At 39.4% G+C, this 26,827-nt stretch overlaps 1 protein-coding gene across 3 annotated transcripts in view; it reads left to right on the top strand.

Moving 5' to 3' along the window:
* The first annotated feature begins 9,323 nt into the window (after positions 1-9,323).
* Positions 9,324-26,827, top strand: part of LOC112013751 (nuclear-pore anchor) — a 45,255-nt gene continuing 27,751 nt past the window's right edge. For 2 of the 3 annotated variants that reach the window (XM_065780386.1, XM_065780384.1), the window contains exons 1-16: positions 9,324-9,841; positions 11,823-11,969; positions 12,075-12,173; positions 14,043-14,171; positions 14,287-14,379; positions 14,475-14,540; positions 15,593-15,682; positions 15,789-15,866; positions 16,390-16,499; positions 18,050-18,170; positions 18,253-18,345; positions 21,310-21,358; positions 25,357-25,460; positions 25,537-25,605; positions 26,417-26,557; positions 26,672-26,776. In XM_065780386.1, the coding sequence (XP_065636458.1) occupies positions 9,530-9,841; positions 11,823-11,969; positions 12,075-12,173; positions 14,043-14,171; positions 14,287-14,379; positions 14,475-14,540; positions 15,593-15,682; positions 15,789-15,866; positions 16,390-16,499; positions 18,050-18,170; positions 18,253-18,345; positions 21,310-21,358; positions 25,357-25,460; positions 25,537-25,605; positions 26,417-26,557; positions 26,672-26,776 (1,806 nt within the window). In that variant the 5' untranslated portion in view covers positions 9,324-9,529. Of the gene's footprint in view, positions 9,842-11,822; positions 11,970-12,074; positions 12,174-14,042; positions 14,172-14,286; positions 14,380-14,474; positions 14,541-15,592; positions 15,683-15,788; positions 15,867-16,389; positions 16,500-18,049; positions 18,171-18,252; positions 18,346-19,279; positions 19,329-21,309; positions 21,359-25,356; positions 25,461-25,536; positions 25,606-26,416; positions 26,558-26,671; positions 26,777-26,827 lie in introns of all 3 variants that reach the window. The other variant, XM_065780385.1, reaches the window with a different exon arrangement.

Here is a 26,827-nt window from a genome sequence, read left to right as displayed (position 1 = left end):
GAAGTTGTTAAATTGTTTGGTGTTATGTGTGTGTTTTTTGTTTAAGCCANAGTAAGATTGAGAAAGTCATATTGCTACTCAAATTTGAAGCTTGTTGTGTCTTTCTCGTATCATGGTCTTTGTTTATATCTTTGTAGTTTATATTAGTTCTGAGTGTGTCTGTATATATATACATATATATAACTTTTGGGAGTTTTGTTTTATTAATTTTAAGAATTGTAAATTACTTTGTAAGTTTCGGTAATTATGCACCTGCAATGAGATGTTGACAACATAAGCATGTATGTATGGTATTAACATTTTGTAAAGTTGTGATTTACAACTATGTGTTTTGTTGGCTTTTATTCCGCCAAATTTGATTGTAATTACTATCAATGTTTATACCCTGTATTTGTTGTGGGAATTGTTGTAAGGGTGTGTGATAGAGAGTGTGTGAAGACTCAAGCAATTTGGAAGCTATGGAATCTCGCAGGTATCTCGCGACTAAGCTTCCCGCGAAGTGAAGCATGTGCCCTGCACATGCTGGAATGCGAAGAGTCATGACAGATGGAGACAGCTGTCTCTAGCGAGTATCTCGCGGGTAAGGCCTTCCCGCGAGACACCCGCGAGACATGCTGTTCTGCCAGCCTGTACTGACTGACTCACACATTTTGCACCTATCTTATATAAACCCCCATTACCCACAAATGTTGAGGAATGCTTCAGAGAGAAAACCCTAGCCAAACACATTTGTAATTAGAGATTGTCATCCCCACCTTTCTCTATACACTTGCTTGTGGTATCTCCTCAACCCTTCCCTCTCTATTTCCACACCATTGAGAGGTTGATAGCCCAAACGCTTACTACACCTTTTGAGAGTGTTGTGTGACGTTTTGGTGCTGCTGGGAAGCATTGGAAGAAGACTGGAATGGCAGATGCAACATAGAGCTTGTTGCGGGATCCAGAAAACTAAGACAAGACACGGTTCCGAGAAGCCTTGTTGGAGTAGGAGCTTGGAGGGCTTAGGTACATCGGGTAGATTAGGCTTGGAGGGTCTCTTGCTTACTCATGTATCCCAACTGATTGTCTAGTGGATCGATTTTCGCTTGGAGGGCGGCGGAGAGGTTTTTCGCCGAGTTCTTCGGTTTCCTCTTTGAAAACACGTCTTGGTGTTTTCTGTGTTTGCATCTCTCTTCCCTACTCTTTTATATTCCATTACACTGCTGTGTTGTTTAGTTTATGGATTAGAGTAGCTATATTGTTCATCCGCTCGCTTTTACACTATTCCGCGCTTTATATTAAAGTTGTGTAAAATCTATCGAGCCGTAATTTTAATCGGAGGTCTAAACAGCTCTTGTGCTTTTTCAACACGTTTTCGAGCTTTCACATTTTATAAAAATCTCTCTTACAACCCAATAACGTTTTATGTTAGACAACACTTCTAAACTATAAAAAAGCATAGAAGTTAAATATTTCTTCCCATTCTATTTTATTTAATTATGACAGTTCATTTAAAAAAAAAAATGCTAACTAGCAAAATGTCTATAATATGCATATTATTGACCCAATTTTCTATTTTTAAATTTCTTAGATTTTATTATATAAATAACTTTTTTATGCATCGCATGGGTTAGCGATTAGTAATAATAATAATGATAACAATAATAATAATCATTCAAAAAAAAAAAAAACGTATCAAACAAAGATTAAGATTTAGCGTGCATAAAAAATATGCTAAAAGAATATGAGGAGAATAACAAGCAATAGAAATACAAACTGTAGGGACTCAATTTGGATTGGACCCAGAGTATGAATGGGTTTTCAGCCCAACAAGCCCAAACAATAAATTTTTAGAGAGTGGATCAAAGGTTTAGGCGCTGGCCGGCGTTCCGAGAGCATGAACTCTCTTCTTTTATTAGAAAATACTTAGAACTATTTACAACTGGGGGATGCTCCTCGGCACATGGCCGAGGAGCCCTTTTTCTTCTTCTTTTTTCTCCCCCCCTTTCTTACTTTACTCGCTCCTCTTATATAGTCTTCATCATCCTATCTCGTTCTTCCATCTGTTGATCATCCATTCGCCTTTCTTCTGATCGTCCGTCCCATCAGAGGCCTTATCAGCACTCAAGTGGTTCACTCTGATCAATGTCGCCCTGCAAAGGGGTTATATCCCTATTAATGCGGTCAGAGGGGTTAGGTGAATGCATTAAGTGTGAAGGTGACAGCTTGCTCTGGGCTTGTCCCTTCCCAAAATTATCCTTAGTATGCCGAGGACGAAGAGGTCCTCAGCGTGGATCTAAAAAAGAGTCTTTCCCTAATTTAGCCTCGGATGGTCATCCTTCTTCAGTGTGGGCCTTGGGCCTACTTACACGATGGGCTAAGGCTATCAGGCCCACGGGCCCCACAATAGCCCCTCAAAACCCTGCTGCATGTTCCCTCGGACGGGGAGGAGGGTTTTGATATCTACGGGCCCTCTAGACGAATCGCCCCACTTCGGTCGGCGCTAATGCTGGCGACTTTTCGACTGCCTGATGTATGTTTTGGCGTTTCAAGACTCAGTGTGTGCCCACATTAAATTTTGGCGGCACCACGTTTCCCACTTTCAACGGTGTGATGGTAATTGTTCGATGGGGATCTCCTGCTTTTATAGGCAGGCGGTTATATTTGGGGAGCCTAAGGGGGAGTATAAGTACCTGTTTGAACCGTCTGGTTTCCTCATTTTCGCGCTTACGACCATTGATGCGTATAATTTGAATCTGGTTCAACTTGCATACTGCCTGAAGAGGATCGTCATATTTCTGTAAGTCTTCTTCTTCCGGTGACCCTAAATTTTCCCTGATTCTATTCCTTCTTTTCTTCTTCTGGAACCTTTAGTCGTCCTTGGGGATAGGTAAGTTTAAGAAGTTGGTTGAGTCCAACGAGATGATGAACAAATTCATTGTTGACTATGGGATACCCAATAATGTGAGTTTGAGGTACTGTAAAGAAGGGGAGTGGTACATTAAGAGGAGAGAGGGTGAAGTCGTGATCCCGATAGTCGCTTTCGTAGAGGAAGGGATGAGAATCCTTATGAGGCCAGTGACTCTCGGTTACCTCTGGCATTTCCGTCTGGCTCCTACCCAGTGCGCCGTGAATGTATTTAGGATATTAGGGTGTGTAGATATCTTGAATGAGAAAATGGGGCTGAGACTGACTCACCACGATGTAAACTGGTGTTACAACCTTCATCACCTGAGGGGTAAGACGTACTATATAAAGAGGAGGGACGATAGGGTCCGACTCATCCAGTGTCTTCCTGATTCTAATAAGGGGTTGACTCAAGATTTCCTCATAGTGTCGGGGGAGTGGCACAACGGTTTTCACTGCCCAACAGTAGAGGGGGAGCCAGGTAGGGTATCTAAAGTAGGAGACGATCTAGGTTTCAGTATTTTTATTTTTTTTATAGCTGTATATCCGCTTTGATTGATTAACCACAGGAGTTTCGCTTTTCTTTTCGCAGATCCGCACGCCTTCGCACGTCATTTCCACCTGGTCAACAAAGCGGATTTGGAAACCGTTCTTAGGTCAGAACTTTTCCTGAATGAAACTGATAACCAGGTTAGAACTGCTCACAAAATCCTCGGATGCGACCCAGCTCAGAAATCATTCCCAGTCCCAAGGCACGTAATTAGAGCTCGTGACCCTCGACTTACGCAGATTACCGTGGTGGATGACGATTTTGCATTTTCCGAGGGATCTCACATACCTGAAGGTATTCCGCTAGCAGGTCCCTCCTCATCCCACTAAGTAACGGTGGCCAAGGAAGGACAATCTAAGAAGGTAGGGGAGGTGGTTGAACTGAGCTCTTCTGAGGACGAATATAGTGTGTTCAACCTAGCTGATCAGTCCGAAGATCCCTCTGATGATCTAGGAGACCCTCATCTATCCGAAGCCGATCTCCGATCCCTAAGAGTTGGTACTTAGGCTGAGATGGGTTTAAAAAGACAGCCCCAAACCAATCTTCTTGACCTGCTTGAAGGCGGCTCCAAGAAGGGTGCACCGGAAGAGTCGCAGCCCAAACCCTCAACGCATCCGCCCCAGATTTTAACTGTGCAAACCAGGTCATCCTCTGTCCCTACAGTATCAGACCCTCAGACCGAGTCTTATGACCCAAAAAGGAAGAGACTTTCTAAGGGTAATGAGCCAATGGATGGGAGCAAATCCCATTCCCCGTCTGAGGAGGGTGGATTTCGCAGGCCTCCGAAGCAACTGAAGCTCGGTGGTCAACGGAAATGTAGGAAGATCATCCAGCAGTCCGAGGCCCAAGCCTGGCTGCCTGCTGCCATGCTCCATGATCAACCCCTGATGGATGACGCATCGATACGAGAATCTCAAGGAGTTGAGGGGGCTCTCGTAGCCGATGCCCTGGAGAAGTCTCTTCTCCTTCCCACTGACATGGCCGAGCTAAGAAATATGAGTGGGCCAGAGGTTGTCCTTAACCTTAAGAAGTATCTAGGCATGGTGGGTCCCTTGGTACCTATTTACTTTATTTGAACTTTATTGCTTAGTACCTTCCCTTCTCTTTACGGAGTTACTTGTTTTTATTGGCAAGCTATCCAGGCTCTTTTCAGGTTAGACGAGGAGGTCGATGGCCAAAGCAGCGCCTTAGCGCAAGAGTGTGACAAGTTCTTGAAAGCTGCCAGTACCCTCAAGAGATCTGAGGCTGACCTAAAAAAGGCGACCGAGAATCTGGAGGAGATGACAAAGGCTAGGGACACTGCTGCCTCCGACTTAGCCGCGGCTAAGAAGCAAGCTGAGGATCAAACCAATCACTTGCAAGACATTGAGGGCCACTTACAGGCTGCCAAGGAGGACATTGCCGACCTGAAGAAAAAGTTGGCCGAGGCAATCCATGAGAAAGGTATCGCCGAGTATGCCAGGGACGAGGCTGTGAGAGCTAAAGATGAGGCGGTATTTGCGAAAATAGACGCTGAGCGCTCTGTAGAACAGGCGGAGAAGGACGCTTTCGCAGATGGGGTGGCTAAGACTAAAGCCACCCTTTGGGCTTAAGATCCTGCAGTGTGCAGGCATTTTTGTTCTGAGACCTGGCATGAAGCCCTTAACCAAGCAGGGGTTGATGCCTCATCTGACCTTAGGAGGGAGGACAGGGTATATTACCCTATTGCAATTCGCGAGACTGCCCCTGCTGCTCCCGAGGAGAGGTCCGCATTACCAGCAAGTGAGAGCCACAATAAGACCGCCGAGGCTACATATTCGGCTGACCAACCCCCCGAGGAGGTTGAACCCCAGAGAACGTTGGGGGGAGTTAGAACCGAGGGTCAGGAAATGCCACAAGACGTGGCGAGGCCTCCTGCGGACCCTCCGAGACAAAGCCCTTAGGTCTTGGCTAAAGCCTTTTGATCTGCTTATCGAATTAATTTGCCTACTGAGTTGGGGAGACTGGTGTATGACATAGGATAATTCTGTTTATTTTCTTTTTTACTTCATTTTGTTTCTTGCCTCGGTGGCATTGTAAGGAGACTGTATATTCTCTGTTTGAACTGAATGATCAATACTTTGCTTCGAACTGTGGATATTTTCTTTTACTTGCTTTACTCTAATATTCTGTTCAATACTTGTATTCTATTCTGGAGTTAGTCTCATGAGATTACCTGTTATCCTTCAAATATAAATCTAAGGACCGTATTATAGCTTGACTCTAGGTAACACTCTGGTTTTTCTATAGATAGTTATTTTCTCCACAGGTTCGAGTCCTTGGACCATGCAATACCTTGGTTCTGTCTAGTACGCAGATATAGTGGTGTGATTAGTTTTCCCCTAGGCTTGGGTCCGAGGACCATACAATGCCTTGGTTCTGTCTACCACTTCTATTTTTCTGTAAGTATCTAGTTTCCCCATAGGTTTGAGTCCGAGGACCATGCAATACCTTGGTTCTGTCTAGTACTCAGGTATAATGGTGTGATTAGTTTTCCCATAGGCTTGGGTCCGAGGACCATGCAATGCCTTGGTTCTGTCTATCACTTCTATTTTTCTGTAAGTAACTAGTTACCCCATAGGTTTGAGTCCGAAGACCATGCAATACCTTGGTTCTGTCTAGTACCCAGGTATAATGGTGTGATTAGTTTTCCCATAGGCTTGGGTCCGAGGACCATGCAATACCTTGGTTCTGTCTACCACTTCTATTTTTCTGTAAGTAACTAGTTTTCCCATAGGTTTGAGTTCGGGGACCATGCAATACCTTGGTTCTGTCTAGTACCCAGGTATAATGGTGTGATTAGTTTTCCCATAGGCTTGGGTCCGAGGACCATGCAATGCCTTGGTTCTGTCTACCACTTCTATTTTTCTGTAAGTATCTAGTTTCCCCATAGGTTTGAGTCCGAGGACCATGCAATACCTTGGTTCTGTCTAGTACCCAGGTATAATGGTGTGATTAGTTTTCCCATAGGCTTGAGTCCGAGGACCATGCAATGCCTTGGTTCTGTCTACCAGTTCTATTTTTCTGTAAGTAGGGGTTTGTTCTAAGACCGCTTTACTGAAGACGATTCCTCCTTGGGTCGGATTATGATCTTTACACGTGGCGTTGATCTCGCCTCCAGCTCGACCCCCCTTCTTTTTCATTTATGAAGTGTCCTTTGGCCGTTCGTGTTCCGCGTTTGACGCTTCGGTGCGCGAGACGCGCCTTCATTAATGTCCTCGTGAATTAACACGAGTCCAACAGTTTACGGCCCCCATTGGAATTTGGTAGCTTCATTATTAGCCCTGCTGATAACTCTCTTTTCGAATTCTGTATGAATTAATTCTCACCAACCCTCATCCTCTATATAAGGCTTTCCGGGGGGATGGTTTCTCCATACTCCATGAACCTCCCAACACAAACAGAAAGAACACACCCTTTCAGCTCCCCAAGCCCCTTTAATAACCCCGTCGGAATTGTGATTGGAGTTGGCAAATATGGGGTGGCTTTGGGCGGGTGTGAGGACATCCGTGCCTAGCCGTTATGGCCGCAGCCCCCACTGGGCTTTCGGTGCGGCAGAATCTAGGTGTAACCCCGATGGCGCCATACAAGGTGGCCCGGAGGGATGTCGTTGAAGTACCTAATGTCTCTACTCGGAGCGCACTCCCGACGAAGGAGACGTGCGAATTCATGTCACGGGCGGTGCTCGAGGGTTGCCGTCTCCAACGGCCAACGCTCGCGAGGATTGGAGAGAATCAAGGGAACATCACGGGGGAAGGCGTCCCGGAGCCCCTGCATTTGCTCCTCGCTTTGTTCAAGCTCCGCCGCTTCGAGAAAGGAGTTGTTGGTGGCTTTGAAGCGAGCCAGTCTCGGCCCCCTTCCGCCCTCTTATTGTCAAGTTCTCCCATTCTCTTGGTGCCAATAAGGGAACGGGTTGACACTTCCCTCTAGCTAGTTCTAGGACGGGTCCACCTGGGCCTCTGATTGTAGGATTAGCTTGTAAATTTGTTTGTAAAGCACGCCTGCTTGAGCCTCTGATTGTATTTTGTACTTTTTCTATTTATGAAATAACATGAAGATTTCTCTTTTCGCTGTCAAATCTTCCATTTTCTTGCGATTTTTTTTTTACGTCGCCAACCTACTGTAAAACGACCACTTAGAACAATCGCCTGGTGCGCCGGCCAGCGCACTAATCCTTCCCACAGACGGCGCCAATTGTAGGGACTCAATTTGGATTGGACCTAGAGTATGAATGGGTTTTCAGCCCAACAAGCCCAAACAATAAATTTTTAGAGAGTGGATCGAAGGTTTAGGCGTTGGCCGGCGTTCCGGGAGCATGAACTCTCTTCTTTTATTAGAAAATACTTAGAACTATTTACAACTGGGGGATGCTCCTCTGCCCATGGGCAAGGAGCCCTTTTTCTTCTTCCTTTTTCTCCCCCCTTTCTTACTTTACTCGCTTCTCTTATATAGTCTTCATCGTCCTATCTCGTTCTTCCATCTGTTGATCATCCATTCGCCTTTCTTCTGATCGTCCGTCCCATCAGAGGCCTTATCAGCACTCAAGTGGTTCACTCTGATCAATATCGCCCTGCTAAGGGGTTATATCCCCATTAATGCGACCAGAGGGGTTAGGTGAATGCATTAAGTGTGAAGGTGACAGCTTGCTCTGGGCTTGTCCCTTCCCAAAATTATCCTTAGTATGCCGATGACGAAGAGGTCCTCGGTGTGGATCCAAAAAAGAGTCTTTCCCTAATTTAGCCTCGGATGGTCATCCTTCTTCGGCGTGGGCCTTGGGCCTACTTACACGATGGGCTGAGGCTATCAGGCCCACGGGCCCCACATAAACCATTCCATATACATTTGTGACTTGTCTTACCTCCTATCATAAATTTAGGGAAAAATAAAGAAAATGAAATAAAGTAAATTTTATGTCATTTAGCAGAACACATTCACTTCTCTTAAAAAAAGAAAAAAAAGGAGAAAAAAAGAACACATTCACCTATGAATCATTCGCATTTTAACAGCGCATTCAAGTAATAACTAAAGCAACCCCCAAACCCAGCTATTACTATAAGAAACAAAGAGATCTACGGGCAATAAGTAAATCCTAGAAACACTTAAGTAAACAACAGAAAACCAGCAAAATGAATTGCTACAAGAGCCACAAGTTTTACACCAGATGACAAATCCAAAATCATAAAAACATTTAATATAACTACCCTAACAATAGATTAGTCCTCATATCACACCCTAATGGCACTCAATATTAATTAAAACCAAAAACTACTACAACTATTTACAACTTGCCTAGAGACTAATGAGAGATGGAAAAGAAAATAATTTATGAAGATGGGGTGGGGGGGATTTTCTATCAATGAGAGGAAGATGCGTGGGGAAGAAACTGTAACCTTATCACTTTGCCTAAAAACTGGTAAGGGATGAATAATAATAAAAAAAATTTCTCAAAAATTTTGTACACTTTGGTCAGGTTGAGTTATACGGGTTTCAAATTCCTAACTTGCTACCCAAATCGAAGTTTTGGTTTTCAATAGCATAAGACTTGGATTCGACCGACCATCCTATTTAGACTTGCCTGTTGGCTTTGGGTCGGTGAATCCGATCAGTTTGGTCGGGTCACCCAATTCACTAACAACCTTACCTAAATTATTAAAAAAAAAATTCTTTTTTTATCTCTAAACAATTGAAAAGAACTTTTAAAATTTAAGGATGAACTTTTTATTTATTTTTAATTTAGAGATGAAAAATAAGCTTTTAATAAAGTGCAAGATCCAAAATAATATTTTAGCCTAACTTAGCTCTATGGTAAAGCATGTTTGGGAGTGATTAAAGCCCAGGCCCAAAGAAACCCCGATTCAAAAAAAGTTGAAAAGACTGACTCATAATATAGGGCTAATTTCTCTCTCTCTCTGGAGGCTTCAAATTCCCTTCACCTTCTTTCCCTCTTTCCTTTCAATTTTTTCCCTAGCTATTCTCTATATATATATGGTACTCAGGCTCCACTCACTGATCACAGTAGTAAAGATAATACTGCGATCGCTGTTGGTTCCGATTTAGGTATTGAAACCAAAAAATATGCCTCTGTTTATGACTGAGGAGGAGTTCCGGCGGTGCGTTCAGGCGAACGACGCCGGTTCGGTGGCGGAGAAGGCGGACGCCTACATACGAGAGCTGTTCAAGCAGGTGGAGACGGTTAGGGCCGAGGCCGACGCCGGCTCCATCACCGCCGAGCAGACCTGCTCTCTCCTCGAGCAGAAGTACATCTCCCTCTCCTCCGAATTCGCCAAGCTCGACTCCCAAAACGCGCAGCTTCAGTCCTCCCTCGATCGCCACCTCGCCGACCTCGCCCTTCTCCAATCCAACAAGCACCAGCAGAATATCCACTCCGTACGAACGCTCGCTACTTCTTTCCTCTTCATATGTGAATTCAAGAAATTGTTTCTTTGTTTTTTCCACTAATTTGATCGAATTTCAATCATTGGCGCAGTTTTTAGAGTTTTAATTGGAGTGTGGTTTTGAACTTATTAGAACACGGTGACACGAGTAATTTTTGAAAAATTATAAAATGACATGGCGGGTGACGCGGGTATGACACCCTGAATGAAGTGTCCGTGCTTTTACTAGCTTAGGTATTGTTGCTTGTGACAATTTAATTCAATGAAACCATGTGTTTGAATTTGCATTATGTTAAAAAATTTCCTGAAATATGGTGTGTTCGTTATGTGGGGTTCATTGGGTCATGCCGTGTGGTGTTTTTTAGCTTCTGGCTAGTTGTTTAGGCACAGAACTAAGGTGATTTGGAGTATGATCCCTCATTGTGTAATGTGGGGTATTTGGAGGGAAAGGAAAGCTTGTACTTTTAATAATTACAGAACTAAGGTGTTTTTTTCCACTAATACGATCGAATTTCAATTATTGGTTAGTTTATAAAGTTTTAATTAGTGTGTTGTTTTGAACTTGTTAGAACTTTGGTAATAGAGTTTATCTCATTGCTAATTATTTAGGTAATTTTAAGGGCATTACTTAGGTAATAGCAAGACATGAGCAATTTTTGAAAAATTATAACATGACATGGCGGGTGACACAGTACGACACCTTGAATGAAATGAAGTGTCCATGCTTCCTAGCTTATTTAATGTTGCCTGTGACAATTAAATTCGATGAAACCATATGTTTGAATTTGCATCATTATGTGGGGTTCATTGGGTCATGCTGTGCGGTGTTGTGGAGCTTTTGGCTAGTTGTTTAGGCACAGAACTAAGGTGATTTGGAGTATGATCCCTCATTGCCTAATGTGGGTATTTGGAGGGAAAGAAAAGCTTGTACTTTTAATAATTACAGAACTAAGGTGTTTTTTTCCACTAATATGATCGAATTTCAATCATTGGTTAGTTTATAGAGTTTTAATTGGTGTCTTGTTTTGAGCTTATTAGAACTTTGGTAATAGAGTTTATCTCATTGCTAATTATTTAGGTAATTTTAAGGGCATTACTTAGGTAATAGCAAGACATGAGCAATTTTTGAAAATTATAACATGACATGGCGGGTGACACTGTACGACACCCTGAATGAAATGAAGTGTCCGTGCTTCCTAGCTTATGTACTGTTGCCTGTGACAGTTAAATTCGATGAAACCATATGTTTGAATTTGCATCATTATGTGGGGTTCATTGGGTCATGCTGAGCGGTGTTGTGGAGCTTCTGGCTAGTTGTTTTGGCATAGAACTAAGGTGATTTGGAGTATGATCTCTCATTGCCTAACGTGGGGTATTTGGAGGGAAAGGAAAGCTTGTGCTTTTGAAGGGAATGGAAAATTGATTTTGAAGCTTTCTTTCTTTCAAACTCTGTTTGAGTGGGAAAATGCTTTGGATGTTTCTACCTTTAATTCTCTGCATGATTAAATTGGTTTTTGTACTTTCACTGCTAGTTTGTTTAGATTTTTTGCTGTTTATCTCAATGCATATAATCTATATAATTTTTGGGGCAAGAATTTAATACAGTTCTTTAGTTGCTGTATCATTGGTTCTCCTTTAAAAACATGGTTGCATTGACAAATGCAACAAAAGGGGTAAGGCTGCCCATCAATCATCTCTTCCAAATCTCAAAAATAGTGGGAGCTTTGTTAATTGGGTACAATCATGTGATTGAATATATTTGGGGTGCCTAAGGATTGTTTGTTTTTTTTTGTTGTTGTTGTTGTTGTGGATAAGTAAAAATATAATATCAAAGGAATGGCAAAAGCACAGTGGAGGACTTAATTTTTCTTATTTTAGATTCGGTATGATGTGATATGGTATCTGTGTTTGCATACAAATTTGTATATGTGTTTAGATAAAATTTGTCTTAGGATATTTTTGGAATTTTGTAGATTGGAAAGGATGGAGAGATAGAGACGTTAGCAACAGAGGTATCGGAGTTGCATAAGTCAAAAAGGCAGTTGATAGAGTTGGTGGCGCAGAAGGATTTGGAGATCAGTGAGAAGAATGCCACTATCAAGAGCTATCTTGATAAGATTGTGAGCGCATGTGTTACCTTTGCTATTTATGTTGGTTGGGTTTTTTAAAAGCTAATGTGGTGTCACTAATTTATATTGTTTTCCTTGGGGTTGGTGATTGTGAAGGTCAATTCGTCCAACAGTGCCTCACAAAGGGAGGTCCGTGTCAGTGAACTTGAGTCAGAGTTGGCGCGTACTCAGGCTGCATGTACTCGTCTCAAAGAGGTATCTACAATGCTTTAGTTATTCATTGGTAGACTGATTTCTTTCTGTCTTTTTTTGTGTATGAAAATCTGGTCTACATTTAAGGCATTTGATTTGTAGCTGAAATAGGTTTGACTGTAGTTTGTTATGCCATAGTCCTGTATGGGCCTATGTTCTCTTTGGGCTGGCTTTGAAATTTCTTTTCCTGGTTCTAGTTACTTTTTTTTTTCCTTAATGGATGTCCCTTTCTCTTGTGAAAGTTTTGCACCGCCCTAAATTTAGAATGTTTTATTCAAATACTTAGCTATGATAGAAATGTAAAATTGATCATCAGAATTGGGGGCAGAATTTGATGTGGGATGCTCTCCTATTCTGTTGCTTGGGTTCTATAAGGATCAAAATTTAATTCCTTGATTTTACAAGTAGCCTATGACACAATTGATGTGAATCTAATTTTAATTAGAATTGTAAAGAGCTAGAACTCTATGGCACAGTTGTTAAGAGCACTCACATTTGCCTCCTCAAATATTTAGATAAATTAACCCAAAATGCTCTACTTTTTTCTGTTTAGCTATCTATTTTTTTCATACACATACATCAGAGTCAATACACTATTTCTTACTTCATATAAATATTCATTTTCTCTCTCTCTCCTTTCTCCTCTCAGTGTATACCAGTATACCACAAGCACCACAACAACACCACCATGACACCAACATCAAAAACCCAAAAAAACCCATGTCAAAAACCCCATCACAATCACAAAACCCACAGCAAAAGCTTTGTAAGAAAAATGAGCAAATCCAAATCCAAATCCAAATCCAACCACCACACCACCATCACCATGGCACCACCATCAGGAACCCAACAAACCCAAAGCCAACAAAATCCACATCAGAAACCCCATCACAGCCACAAAACCCACATTAGAAACTCAATAAGAAAGCCAAACAAACCCAAACCCAAACCCAAGCACCACCACTGCACCACCATCAAAAACCTGACAAAACCCACATAAAAAACCCCCATCACAACCGCAAAACCCACATCATATAACCCATATAAGTCGAAAGCCCCAACACTGCTGCTCTCCGATCTCTAGACTGCCACTGTCAGCTGTAACCCAGCGCATATGCTCTGATTTGCTCCGTGGGTTGATATGAGAGAGAGAGAGAGAGAGAGAGAGAGAGAGAGAGAGAGAGGAATAAAATATGTTATTTTTTTACTTTGGCAATGAATAGTACCACGCTACTTGTGGCGTGGTACTGTTCATTGTTAAGGTTTTTAGACTAGTTTGACAAGTTTGATGCGTGGGCTTTTGTGGGTCTTTAGCTATAAATTTTCTGAAATGTTAAAATAGCCACATTGATATGTGTGCTCATAAAATCTGTGATTAGGGTGCTCTGTTACTTGTTTTGCTGCCTCTCTCTCTCATGTGTGTGAGCCATCAGGGTTCTTATCTGAGCTTCTGGGCAAATCTACTGCTTTTATACCAAACATCTTTGTTTATAATCTAACCATGCCTAATCTAGTGCTGAATTTCTAAAGATCCTGCATCATTTTACTTGACATATTAGCGAATTGTGCCCATTAGTTGGACATAACACTACTAAGAATAGTGTATCTGGCAATTTGGTAAAGGGATATTCAGTATTCTTTGTCACATACAATTAAATCACCTGAAATTATTTGGTGGCTGACAGATAAACGAGATTCTTCAGCAATCTTTATGGTTTTCACTTTATTTATTTATTTGGGCATGTCCATACTGGCTTGTCTTTGAGTATTTGCTGTTTGGACACTGAGTATCTACCACTACAAATGTCTTCTATCTTTTATTACTTTCTTTTGTGCTTCATTCTGAGTGAAGTTGTGTTTGGATTTGAGCAGGAGAAGGAACTTGTCGAGAGGCATAACGCGTGGCTTAATGATGAGTTGACAGCCAAAGTTGACAGTGTTATTGAGCTGCGTAGAAAAAGTAATAATCTTGAGGATGATATGTCCGCTAAGCTTGCAGATGTAAGAATGCCTTTACAATTTATTTTTTTCTGACTATGGGTAAAGCATCTCTCTCTGTTTTTGAATTATAATATAATTGCTTTGCCTGTTTTGAATCTTCTGTTAATGCTATTAGGTTGAGAGGCAATTCAGTGAATGTTCTAGCTCGTTACAATGGCACAAGGAAAGAGTTAGGGAGCTAGAAATGAAGCTAACATCCTTGCAGGAGGTTGTGATATGTTCTTTTTGACCTTCAAAATTGTTTTTTAATGTCACTCATTTTGTAGCAGATGCCTCAATGATATTTCTTGTTCGCTTCTGTAGGAATTATGTTCATCTAAAGCTGCTGCTGCAGCCAATGAAGAGCGATTATCTGCTGAACTCTCAACAGTGAGTTCTATCTGAAGACTGCTTATTAAAACAATCAGTGGATTTATTTATTTATTTTTAAAATTTTGATTTAGATTTTCACATTCATATTTCTTTGGGCTTTGCAAGAATTTGCTAATATTAATGAATAAACATTCTTATTTGTTAAAGATTTATTGCATTAAATACTTACCAAAAAAAGGTTTATAGCATTTAAATAAATATTTTTATCTGTCTGTTTGGAGAGCCTCACTTAATCCTGTCGTTCTTTGATAAGAATTAAAAGTTAACCGATGTATCTGGCTTTAAAGAAAATTTGTCTGGTTTTTGGGTTTTGATATGGATGAACAGTATCGTTAACTGCATGACAAAAGAAGATTCTGAATGCGGTTAGGTTTAGCAGTTGGTGAACAATGCTTTTGTTCCTTCTGATCATATTATGACACTGGTTACTGTTCATGTTCCTTTGACTCATATTTAAACTGTTTTGCACTTTGGGGTCTGGGAGCCTATAGTGGACACTAGTAGTGACATTTTTATTTATTATTTATGATTGCTCTAATAATTGATCATGCCTAATATGCTCAATTTGTTTGTGCATGTATACATATATATATATATATATACACACACACATGAACTAACCTGTTTTCCATGGAAAAAACAAGATTTAATAGTGTTTGTTTTTATTTTAATAATATTGTGTATGTTCACGAGATGATCATCTACAGAAATTTAATTCTCCTGGAATTAGTGACGAGGTAAGGTGAGGTGCTCAAAAGTTGTGAACAAAGTGCACTTCTGTATTCTCTGATCTTAATTGTTTAATCTTATTCTTTTGAAAAACAGTTTGCTTATCATATACTTTAGGTCTCCAGGCTCTGTGATTGATCTACTATTTTGGTGGTCTTCAAGACATGTTTTTACTTTTGCTAGTTGCGCATGTACCTTATTGTATGGCTGATCTTCAGGTGGCATAATTTATGATACCATGTCTCAAAGCATGAGGACTGCCATTTGACTTTTCTTTACCAGTAACTTTTCTTTCTTTTAATTTTTTTACAACTTTCTAGGTTAATAAGCTTGTTGAACTATACAAAGAAAGTTCTGAGGAATGGTCCCGAAAGGCGGGAGAGCTTGAGGGCGTTATCAAAGCTCTAGAGGTGAAATGTTCTTTGCCAGATTGTTGTTTTCTAAAAACTGGCTTGTGGTATGTTTTTCCTTTTGTATTGATTTTGAGTCTTTTTTTCTTTTTGCTAACCTAATCAGACACATTTAAGTCAAGTTGAAAATGATTATAAAGAGAGGCTTGAAAAGGAAGTGGGTGCAAGAAACCAATTTGAAAAGGTATGCTCCTTGAATTAGCTATGTAGAACAATAATATTTTAAATGATCAGGAAATTACTGTCACGATTCCAACTCCCTCCCTTTATTTTTCAAATAATTATCGTGATTGTGTATCAATTTTTTTAGACTTTGTTTTTGCTTGTGTATTATTTTCCAAAAGATAGATGTTACTGAAGCATCTATTTTGGATGATGTTATAATGCCTTCTTTTATAATATTGTTATTTTAATCTTGAAGCAATTGGTTCAATTGGGTGAAAAAGGTTTTAGATTTGAAAGTTTGATTAATTTTTAAGAACACTTGTTCTCTCTTTGAAGTCATTGAAATTTAATCAAATATCTTATTATTCGCTTTCCTATTATTTGCTCTCCCTGGTACTTATTTTAGAATGCTTCTATTTTGTTCTGCTGCTATGCTCTATCATGTTATTTATATTTGGATTCTAGTCCTAGTTTCTTATGCACCTATGTCATTTTAAATGGTTTTTGCTACTCATAGTTATATTCGGTTTTGTTTCTTATAGGAGGCTGCAGAACTGAAAGAAAAACTTGAGAAGTGTGAAGCTGATATTGAAAGCAGTAGAAAATCAAATGAACTGAATCTTGTTCCACTCAGCAATTTCAGTTCAGAAACGTATGCTATTTATTTAATAATATTTTTGCTAGTTGTCTTGTTATTTTTCTTGAAAGATGGGATGTCTTAACTCTTTACATGTTGATGCTGTTTAATAATTCAATGTTGTGGGATATGTGAATGTGCTTTTAGCATTATTCCATATGCTGCCATACGCAGTGGTAAATCCTCATCTCTTCTGGTCATGATCTTTGCTAGCTTAATTTGGTGTATTGGTAATTTTCAATGTTGTTCTGAGTATATTGGTACAAAAAACATGCAACTTTTGTTTGGACCTGATTAAATGGGAGAAGAGGAAGGTGGGGGGGAGGGGGGGGGAGGTGTGTGTTAATGCAGCATCCTAATTAAAAAGCTTATTTAGAAACAACTCTCTTTGGAGCTGTTTTTAAAAGGCAAATGCCTTTGGCTTGTATGGATCTTCTGGATAATAGAATTTAGATCTTGTCATTGTCTTTAACATAATTGAGTTTGGTGAACAGTGTTAATAATGATACAATTTTGTCCTCATCTTTACATTTTGGAGGTTTGGTGAGCAGTATATTTGAATAATTTAGTTCATATTGTTTTCTTGATGTGGTGAGGAGAACATAGGATTAGTGTTGAAGAAGGATTTAAGAAGAAATTTTGCAACAAACAAGATTGAAGAAAATAAAAAGATAACAGGATTGAAGTGGGAACAATCAAACATCAATTTCTAGGCTCAAAGAGTTTGTGAAATATTCTAATAACATGAAATTTCATAAAGTAGATAATAAAAGGTTGCCTACAATGACTCAAAAAGGCTATTTATAATAGCCTATAGTAATCCTAAAATTATAGCCCTTCATCTTATATATAACAATTAAGGGTCTATTTAGGATCTACTTATTTTGCTGAAACTGAAATTTTTTTGCTGAAAGTACTATAGATAAAAGTAAAAGTTAGCTCAAATAGTACAGTGAGATCCATGAATAGTACCAAAAAGTGTAGTGGGACTCATGAATAGTACCAAAAATAAGCTGAATAGTAAAATAAGCTGCTTTTTAATTTGAAGCCAACACACACTAAGGGTCCGTTTGGATACCGCTTATTTTGCTGAAAACTGAAAACATTGTAGCAAAATAATTTTTAAATGTGTGAATAGTGCCGTAGGACTCATTTGTTAATGAAAGTTTTGTTAAAAAAGAGGTTTGTGGGTCTTGTGAACAGTGCACGGGACCCACTGGACAGCCACAGAACACGCTTCTCAACCCAAAAAAAAAAAAAAAAAAAAAAGGCCTGTCGCAGTCGTGCAGGAAAATCAGCCCAATCCAAACGGTCACTAAATCTTAAGCATCTAATTTCATTAAAAGTCACATGAACTTTTAAAATACTAAAGACATAATAATAAATAAAACATGACATTGAGAAATAAAAGACAATGGACTAGTGGGCCTTTTTCTTCCTTAGGCATAAATGCTACATAAGATGGTTTGTTTTACAAAGTCACTTTGATTAAATCTTTAGCTGCTGATGTTTATTTAATTTATGCTGATACACTTTTTGTAATTGAGCGTATTGTTTTGTTGTAGATGGATGACTTCATTTGAAACGAATGACATGGTTGAGGATGATCGCATGATTGTCCCCAAGATTCCTGCAGGTGTTTCAGGAACAGCCTTGGCAGCTTCGCTTCTGCGTGATGGTTGGAGTGTGAGTTTTTAACTTTACTTTTCACTTGTTTCAATTGTAAAGTAAATTTTTTATTTTTTATTTTGCTTGCTTTTTTTTTTAGTTGGCCAAAATGTATGCAAAATATCAAGAGGCTGTTGATGCTCTGAGACATGAGCAGTTGGGAAGGAAGCAATCTGAGGCCATTTTGCAGCGGGTATTCTCTTGTGCATATATTTAAGCATAATCTACAAGCTAGGATGATTCTTAATTATTTGCCTAGATTTTAAATGTTAATTTGGATCATAGTTATAATTCATGATTAGAGTTATTTTTTTCCTTTTTTTTTTAATTTTTTTTTTAATTTTTAATTTTTTATCTTATAGTGTTATATATTAGAGTTTTCCTTTTTGAGAACTGTTAGTTTTAATAGTTTGTGGTATATTCAAGTGCAACCTAACAATAGAATACCTAATCTGGAGGAATGGTGATGCAAGACAACCAGAACAAAATGAAACAACAGGAAAATAAAGGGATATGACCTAGGAGTCAGCACCTAAGGTTGGCTTGGAGTCAGCACCAAGTGGGAAAACCACTAAGAGTCAGCACCTAGGGTGAGACTAGAGTCAGCACCATACCACAAGCGACCAAATTGCCGTTTTTTTTTCATTCATGAAAATATCAACTGTTTCCTCAAGGAGTACAATAGGAGTACAATATGTTGCTTATGAGGATTGCTAAACCTTAGTTCTAATTGGTGCTGGAAACCTTAATTGCCTTATTACAAAAATAACCTTGCTTCCAAATATCAAAATATTAATAGCCTAATAAACTACTAGGACCTAAAACATAAAAATACAATTGACTTGCAAACATAAATAATACTAAATAAAAATCTTCTTGCATTTCCTGCATCAAATGGTTATTCCATTAGAGGGAACTATTTCGTATACCAAATGTACCTATTCTAGGTCCTACTTGAATTTTGTAATATTGCTCTTATTGTTGGTTTAACCTGGCTTTTCTAGTGTCATATACTACCTTATTGTCAACTGTTGACGTCATTTTTTTTATTTGAATTTGTTGTTGAATAATGCCATTTTCAATTTGTACTACTTAAGGCTTAGTGTGGCTAATATGTTCTTTGGCAGGTCTTATATGAATTAGAGGAGAAAGCGGAAGTCATTTTGGAAGAAAGAGGTATTTGCTAACATTGAAATCATTATTGAGAAGCTTACCTTCCCCCCACCCACCCTCACCCCACCTTAACAATGTAGGTTGAATTTAGTCTATTGTTGATTATGTTCACTGCCTGTGAATTGCATAATGTAGAAATTCTTTTCATTTTTCTTTTATAAAATCACTCCACGATTAACATGGTAATACTTGGAGTTTATATTTGGTCTGGTGAGAGGTATACCACATGGTAATACTTGGAAGAGTGTTTGGAAGGCCAAGGTTTCTACAAAAGTGGTTTTTATTTTTTAAATCGGCATAATTGTTGGGAAAAATTCTAATGATAGACAATCTGAAGAAGCAACGGGCCGAATGAAAAAGATAAGAGATTGAGGGCTCAAAATTCTATTATAATTTGGAGATGTGATGTGTGTCTTCGAGAGATGAAAATGGAACTCATTGACAGAGCTGTAGTAAGGAGTCTTTGGGGGTGCCTGTTTGTGGATGGGGATTTTTTGGAAGCAGACGGGGCTTCGAGTGGCATAGCGGTACTGTGGGATAGGAGAGTTGTAGAGAAAATGGCTGTTGCCAAAGGTGAGTACTCTCTTTCTTGCAGGTTTAGATGCGTGGAAGCCTGGAAGGAAACTTTGAGTGGGTTTTTTCCGAGGTTTATAACCCCAACCAGGGGGCTGTCATAAAACTGTCGTGGGTGTGAACAATGGTGGGATTTACCTTGGTGCTTTGGTGGGGATTCTAATGTCACTAGATTCCCGAGTGAGGGCGATGGAGAGGAGGTTTACTCTGGCTATGGGGAGTTTTGTAATTTCATCGCCGAACAACAGTTGGTGGATTTACCATTATTGGGAGGAAGGTTCACTTTGTCTATTAATCAAGAAACTCCTTCCATGTTCACATTTGATCTGTTCTTGATTACACCATATTCATATATAGACACTTATCAAAAAAATATATAGATTTCCCAGCTTAGTCCAACATTTGATGCCTCGTATGTTCTCGGACCATTCTCCTATGGAATTAACTGCGGCAAGTCTCATCTTAAGTTTTAAAAGATGTGGTTGAAGTTGAGTAGCTTTGTGGATACAGAAAAGTAGCGGTGGGAAGCCTATCATTTTCAACCAAGTTTTATTTTATCCCAGAAGTTACGAGCTATAAAGCTGGATTTAAAGCAGTGGAACACAGAAGATTTGGAGATATAGGGGTTAGGAAGACTAAGTTACTTAAAGTGTTTTTTAGTAACAAAACTGGATGTGTGTGAAGCGTTGCAAGCATTATTTTGAGGAGCCTGTGATGAGAAAAATTTTAGGCCTATTAACTTAATTGGTAGCATGTATAAAATTTTAGCCAAGTTTTTGGCCAACATGTTGAGGGGAGTATTATGGAGGATTTTGTCTCAATCACAAAATTTTTTTATTTAAGGTAGGTAGATCTTGGATTCAGTTTTGATTGTGAATGAATGTGTGGATAGAGTACCAGGCATCATGTGTAAACTGGATCTAGAGAAGGCGTATGATCACGTGACAATTTCTCTCACATATGTTGCGGAGTTGTGATTCTCTAGAGTGGTGAAGGAGATGGATTTATTTTTGTATCTCTATAGTTTGATTTCCATTCTAGTGAACGAGTGTCCTAGTGGTTTCTTTCATAGTTCATGGGGGTTATGTCAAGGTGAACTCCTGTTGTCACCATTATTTGTAATTATGATGGAGGCGTTGAGTAGAATGCTTTCAAAGGCAGTTGAAGGACATTATATTCAACTGTTAACAGTGGGTGAAGGGTAGGTGAGCCGACAATTTACCATGTATTGTTTGTAGATGACACCTTGATTTTGTGTGGGGATGATCTAGAACCAATTGACTAGTAACTCTCATTAAGAGTATGCTCTTTACTCTTCACACATTTTTTTTTATTTGAATTTGTTGTTGAATAATGCCATTTTCAATTTGTACTACTTAAGGCTTAGTGTGGCTAATATGTTCTTTGGCAGGTCTTATATGAATTAGAGGAGAAAGCGGAAGTCATTTTGGAAGAAAGAGGTATTTGCTAACATTGAAATCATTATTGAGAAGCTTACCTTCCCCCCACCCACCCTCACCCCACCTTAACAATGTAGGTTGAATTTAGTCTATTGTTGATTATGTTCACTGCCTGTGAATTGCATAATGTAGAAATTCTTTTCATTTTTCTTTTATAAAATCACTCCACGATTAACATGGTAATACTTGGAGTTTATATTTGGTCTGGTGAGAGGTATACCACATGGTAATACTTGGAAGAGTGTTTGGAAGGCCAAGGTTTCTACAAGAGTGGTTTTTATTTTTTAAATCGGCATAATTGTTGGGAAAAATTCTAATAATAGACAATCTGAAGAAGCAACGGGCTGAATGAAAAAGATAAGAGATTGAGGGCTCAAAATTCTATTATAATTTGGAGATGTGATGTGTGTCTTTGAGAGATGAAAATGGAACTCATTGACAGAGCTGTAGTAAGGAGTCTTTGGGGGTGCCTGTTTGTGGATTGGGATTTTTTGGAAGCAGACGGGGCTTCGAGTGGCATAGCGGTACTGTGGGATAGGAGAGTTGTAGAGAAAATGGCTGTTGCCAAAGGTGAATACTCTCTTTCTTGCAGGTTTAGATGCGTGGAAGCCTGGAAGGAAACTTTGAGTGGGTTTTTTCCGAGGTTTATAACCCCAACCAGGGGGCTGTCATAAAACTGTCGTGGGTGTGAACAATTGGTGGGATTTACCTTGGTGCTTTGGTGGGGATTCTAATGTCACTAGATTCCCGAGTGAGGGCGATGGAGAGGAGGTTTACTTTGGCTATGGGGAGTTTTGTAATTTCATTGCCGAACAACGGTTGGTGGATTTACCATTATTGGGAGGAAGGTTCACTTTGTCTATTAATCAAGAAACTCCTTCCATGTTCACATTTGATCTGTTCTTGATTACACCATATTCATATATAGACACTTATCAAAAAAATATATAGATTTCCCAGCTTAGTCCAGCATTTGATGCCTCGTATGCTAGGAAGCACGGGTGCGTTTCGGGACTCGGGTGCGGGTGCGGGTGCGGGTGCGGGACTCGGCAATTTTTGAAAAAGGTGGGTGCGGGTGCGGCGGGACTCGGCGATTAAAAAATTATTAAAAATATATTTATTTATATTTTTAATATATTGCTAAGCACACTTTTTCATATTATATAAACATATACCAAATTTAAGAGCAATAGTAGATAATAATTAAAACAAGATGTTCGTAAATTCAATACAACCCACAAGATTAAAACTAAAACATTCCATAATGTTTGGAAATTATGAGGGACGGACTAAAATTTTGGGTTTTGGACTACTAAGAGTGAGTGAGTGTGATATATTTTTAGGTTAGGTCAAACGGTGCGTTTCGCACCTTTTTTTTTTTTTTTTTTTTTTTTTAAATTCGACCGGAACCGGAAATTTCGGATAATTTCGGCCGGAACAGGAAATTTCGGATATTTCGGCCGGAACCGGAAATTTTGGATTCGGCGAATCGGCCGATACGGCCCGATTCGGCCCGAGTCGGCCCGGTTCGCGCCGCGTCGGCGCGAGTCGGCGCTGCCACGTGGCCCGACGCGGCACGGACTCGTGGTCAGCGGCGTCCCTGCCGCGTCCCCGCGTCCGACTCCGGTGCGGCTCCTCTGGAGCCGCGTCGGTGCTTCACTGCTCGTATGTTCTCGGACCATTCTCGTATGGAATTAATTGCGGCAAGTCTCATCTTAAGTTTTAAAAGATGTGGTTGAAGTTGAGTAGCTTTGTGGATACAGAAAAGTAGCGGTGGGAAGCCTATCATTTTCAACCGAGTTTTATTTTATCCCAGAAGTTACGAGCTATAAAGCAGGATTTAAAGCAGTGGAACACAGAAGATTTGGAGATATAGGGGTTAGGAAGACTAAGTTACTTAAAGTGTTTTTTAGTAACAAAACTGGATGTGTGTGAAGCGTTGCAAGCATTATTTTGAGGAGCCTGTGATGAGAAAAATTTTAGGCCTATTAACTTAATTGGTAGCATGTATAAAATTTTAGCCAAGTTTTTGGCCAACATGTTGAGGGGAGTATTATGGAGGATTTTGTCTCAATCACAAAATTCTTTTATTTAAGGTAGGTAGATCTTGGATTCAGTTTTGATTGTGAATGAATGTGTGGATAGAGTACCAGGTATCGTGTGTAAACTGGATCTAGAGAAGGCGTATGATCACGTGACAATTTCTCTCACATATGTTGTGGAGTTGTGATTCTCTAGAGTGGTGAAGGAGATGGATTTATTTTTGTATCTCTATAGTTTGATTTCCATTCTAGTGAACGAGTGTCCTAGTGGTTTCTTTCATAGTTCATGGGGGTTATGTCAAGGTGAACTCCTGTTGTCACCATTATTTGTAATTATGATGGAGGTGTTGAGTAGAATGCTTTCAAAGGCAGTTGAAGGACATTATATTCAACGGTTAACAGTGGGTGAAAGGTAGGTGAGCCGACAATTTACCATGTATTGTTTGTAGATGACACCTTGATTTTGTGTGGGGATGATCTAGAACCAATTGACTAGTAACTCTCATTAAGAGTATGCTCTTTACTCTTCACACATTTTTCCTTTCCTTGCATCTTGTACTAGTTAGTATTGCTTATTGTTTCAAGAAGTTGCAACAGGATTTTTTGTGGGGTGGTCTCGGTGAGGAAAGTTAGATTCATTTAGTCAATTGGAAGATGGTTTGTGAGCTGATTTGTGTTGGTGGTTTGGGTATCAGAGCCTTTAGTCCTGTCAAGCCTTTAGTCCTTTAGTCCTTGCAATGAAATATGGGTATGAGGTGGGTAATTGGGTTACAGGGGTGCTTAAAGAACCATAAGGTGTCTCTTTGGAAGCATATTTGTAATGGGTGGGGGAGCTTCATTAGTTTTGTTATGTTTGAGGTGGGCACTGGTAATCATGTTCATTTTTTTGGAGGGATTTATAGTGTGGGTAGGTGGTACTTTTGGAAGCCTTTCCACCTCTATTTTGTATAGCCTGCAACAAAGAGGCTTTTGGTGGCGGACTATCTAAGTTGGCATAATGGTGTCCATCATTGGGATGTTTTGTTCACTAGAGATCTAAATGATGGGGCTCTTAACAGTATTTTTTTGTTCTTATCTATTCCGTCAAAATTAATAGGGATGGTGAAGATCATATGCAATGGATCCTGAATTGGGGTGGCAGTTTTGAGGTTTAGTCCTATCAGGTTTTCCCTATGAGTTTAGCACTTTTCTTCCATGGAGTACGTCGAAGGTTAAGGTTCCAACTAAGGTTGCCTTTTTCACATGGGCAATAGCTGAAGAGAAAATCCTCACCATGGACAATCTTCAAAAATGCAATTTTGTGTTGTTTACTGGTGTTGCTTGTGTAAGATCAATGGGGAGTCTTCAGACCATCTACTACTTCACTGTGTGCATGCCTATGATATATGATCTATGGTATTTTGTTTGTTTGGGATTTAGTGGGTAATTCCGGATAGAGTGGTGGATTTGTTGGCATGCTGATATGGAGTTTTGGGAGACATCTCTCTATTGATGTATGAGGGCAGCTCCTGCCTCTATTATGTGGACCATCTGGAGGGAGTGGAACAAACACACTTTTGAAGGGGTTGAAACCTCATCTTTGGTTTTGAAATTATTCTTGCTTTGTTATCTTCACAACTGGATGGATTCTTTCATTAGTCACTCTTTTTTCCGCACTAAAGGAGTTCCTTGACTTATGTACATTTGGATTTTTTGATTTTTTTTTTTTTGGGTAGCTTCCCCTGTATACTGCTTGTGTGTATCTTATTACTGCTATTCCTTCTTAAAATTTGTTCTTGTGGTCCTCATACGATTAGGTGGCTGCCAATGCTTGCTATTCCTTAAAATTTGTTCTTCTATTTATCTTTTTTAGTTTTAGATGATAGCTTTTCATGTATCTCTTGTGTGCATCCTGTGTTGTGTATCTTTCAATGAAATTACTTATCAAAAGACTTAAAGTAATTGACATTTATGCAGTGGAACACGAGAGAATGGCAGAGGCATACTCTATGATCAACCAAAGACTACAAAATTCCCTGTCTGAACAAGCCAACTTAGAGAAAACCATCCAAGAATTGAAGGTTTGTGAGATGTTTAGCAAAATTATAGGTCCTAATTATATCTTTCATTGGTTGTTCTGACCCTTAGAATTTTTAGGCTGACTTGAGGAGGCATGAACGTGACTATAATCTTGCTCAGAAAGAGATTTTTGACCTCCAGAAACAGGTAAAAGTAGCATTCTCGGTTCTGATGATTGATTATTTACTTAATATGGTTTCATTGTTCTGTCTTATCTCCATTGTTGATTATACTTGCTATAAATGTTAGCCTATCAAAAAAAAAAAAATACTTGCTATAAATGTTAGCATTTAGTTGATATTAATGATTTTTTTTTGCATTTAAGTTAAATGAAAATTATACAGTTATATCCTTCTCTATTGCTTTGTTGTCTTCTTTCTATTTCCTTCCTTCAATTGCCTTATTAATTACCCTATGTTTGTGCTTTAACAAAATGAACCTGCTTTTGATATGTTTATCTTCATTATACTACTACCACCACCCACCACCACAACCCCCCCCCCCCCCCCCCCCCCCCTCCCAATACACACACACACACACACACACTTCTTTAACTACAACTGAACAGCCTGTCTTTAACTCGTTGGGATATAGTGAAATTTTTTTCAAACATGCATCCAGGCATACTGGAGCTTTTGACTTGTCTTGCACTAACAGAGTCTCTTTAGAAGTGGCTGTTGCAGTGTATTGCAGTTGGATGAGCTCTAGCTCTTATAATATGTTCTATATTTACTAACAATATGACATAATTTTCTGTAAATTTTTTTGGGTAAGTTACACTCATACTCAGTGGGTCTTGAACACATGACCTCAACCTCCATCCCATTATAATGGGAGAATGAAGTGCCAATTGAACTATATTTCGTTGTTATTTTCTGTTTGTCTGTTGACAGTGCATTTAATAGTAGTATTCTGTGCAAGTGTACAATTCTTATGTTGTTGGATGATAATTTTTTAGGTGACTGTTCTTCTTAAGGAATGTCGAGATATACAACTTCGTTGTGGATCTACAGGGCTTGATGGTCTTGATGATGGTACAACTGCTGTTGGTGGGACAAATTTGGAGTCTGATACTGAAAAAGTCATTTCAGAACGCCTTGTGAGTTTGTTGCTTGTTCTTTCTTCAGCATGACTTCTTACACTTGTGTGCTTTTCCTTGGTGTAGAAGTAATTGACATATGTTTACTGTGCTTTTGAATAAAAACGTAAACAGTTGACATTTAAGGACATAAATGGATTAGTTGAGCAGAATGTCCAACTAAGGAGTCTTGTTCGCAGTCTTTCTGATGAGGCTCAAAGTAGAGAGATGGAGTTCAAGGTTGGTTGGAAAAACTTCTTGTCTGTCTATGTAATGCTTTGCTTGTTTGGC

The sequence above is a fragment of the Quercus suber genome, unplaced genomic scaffold (genome assembly GCF_002906115.3).
Source record: "Quercus suber isolate HL8 unplaced genomic scaffold, Cork oak 2.0 scaffold_234, whole genome shotgun sequence".
In the NCBI taxonomy this organism is placed as follows: domain Eukaryota; kingdom Viridiplantae; phylum Streptophyta; class Magnoliopsida; order Fagales; family Fagaceae; genus Quercus; species Quercus suber.
Note: the sequence above shows the minus strand (reverse complement) of the source record. Positions and strands in the feature narration are given on the sequence as shown.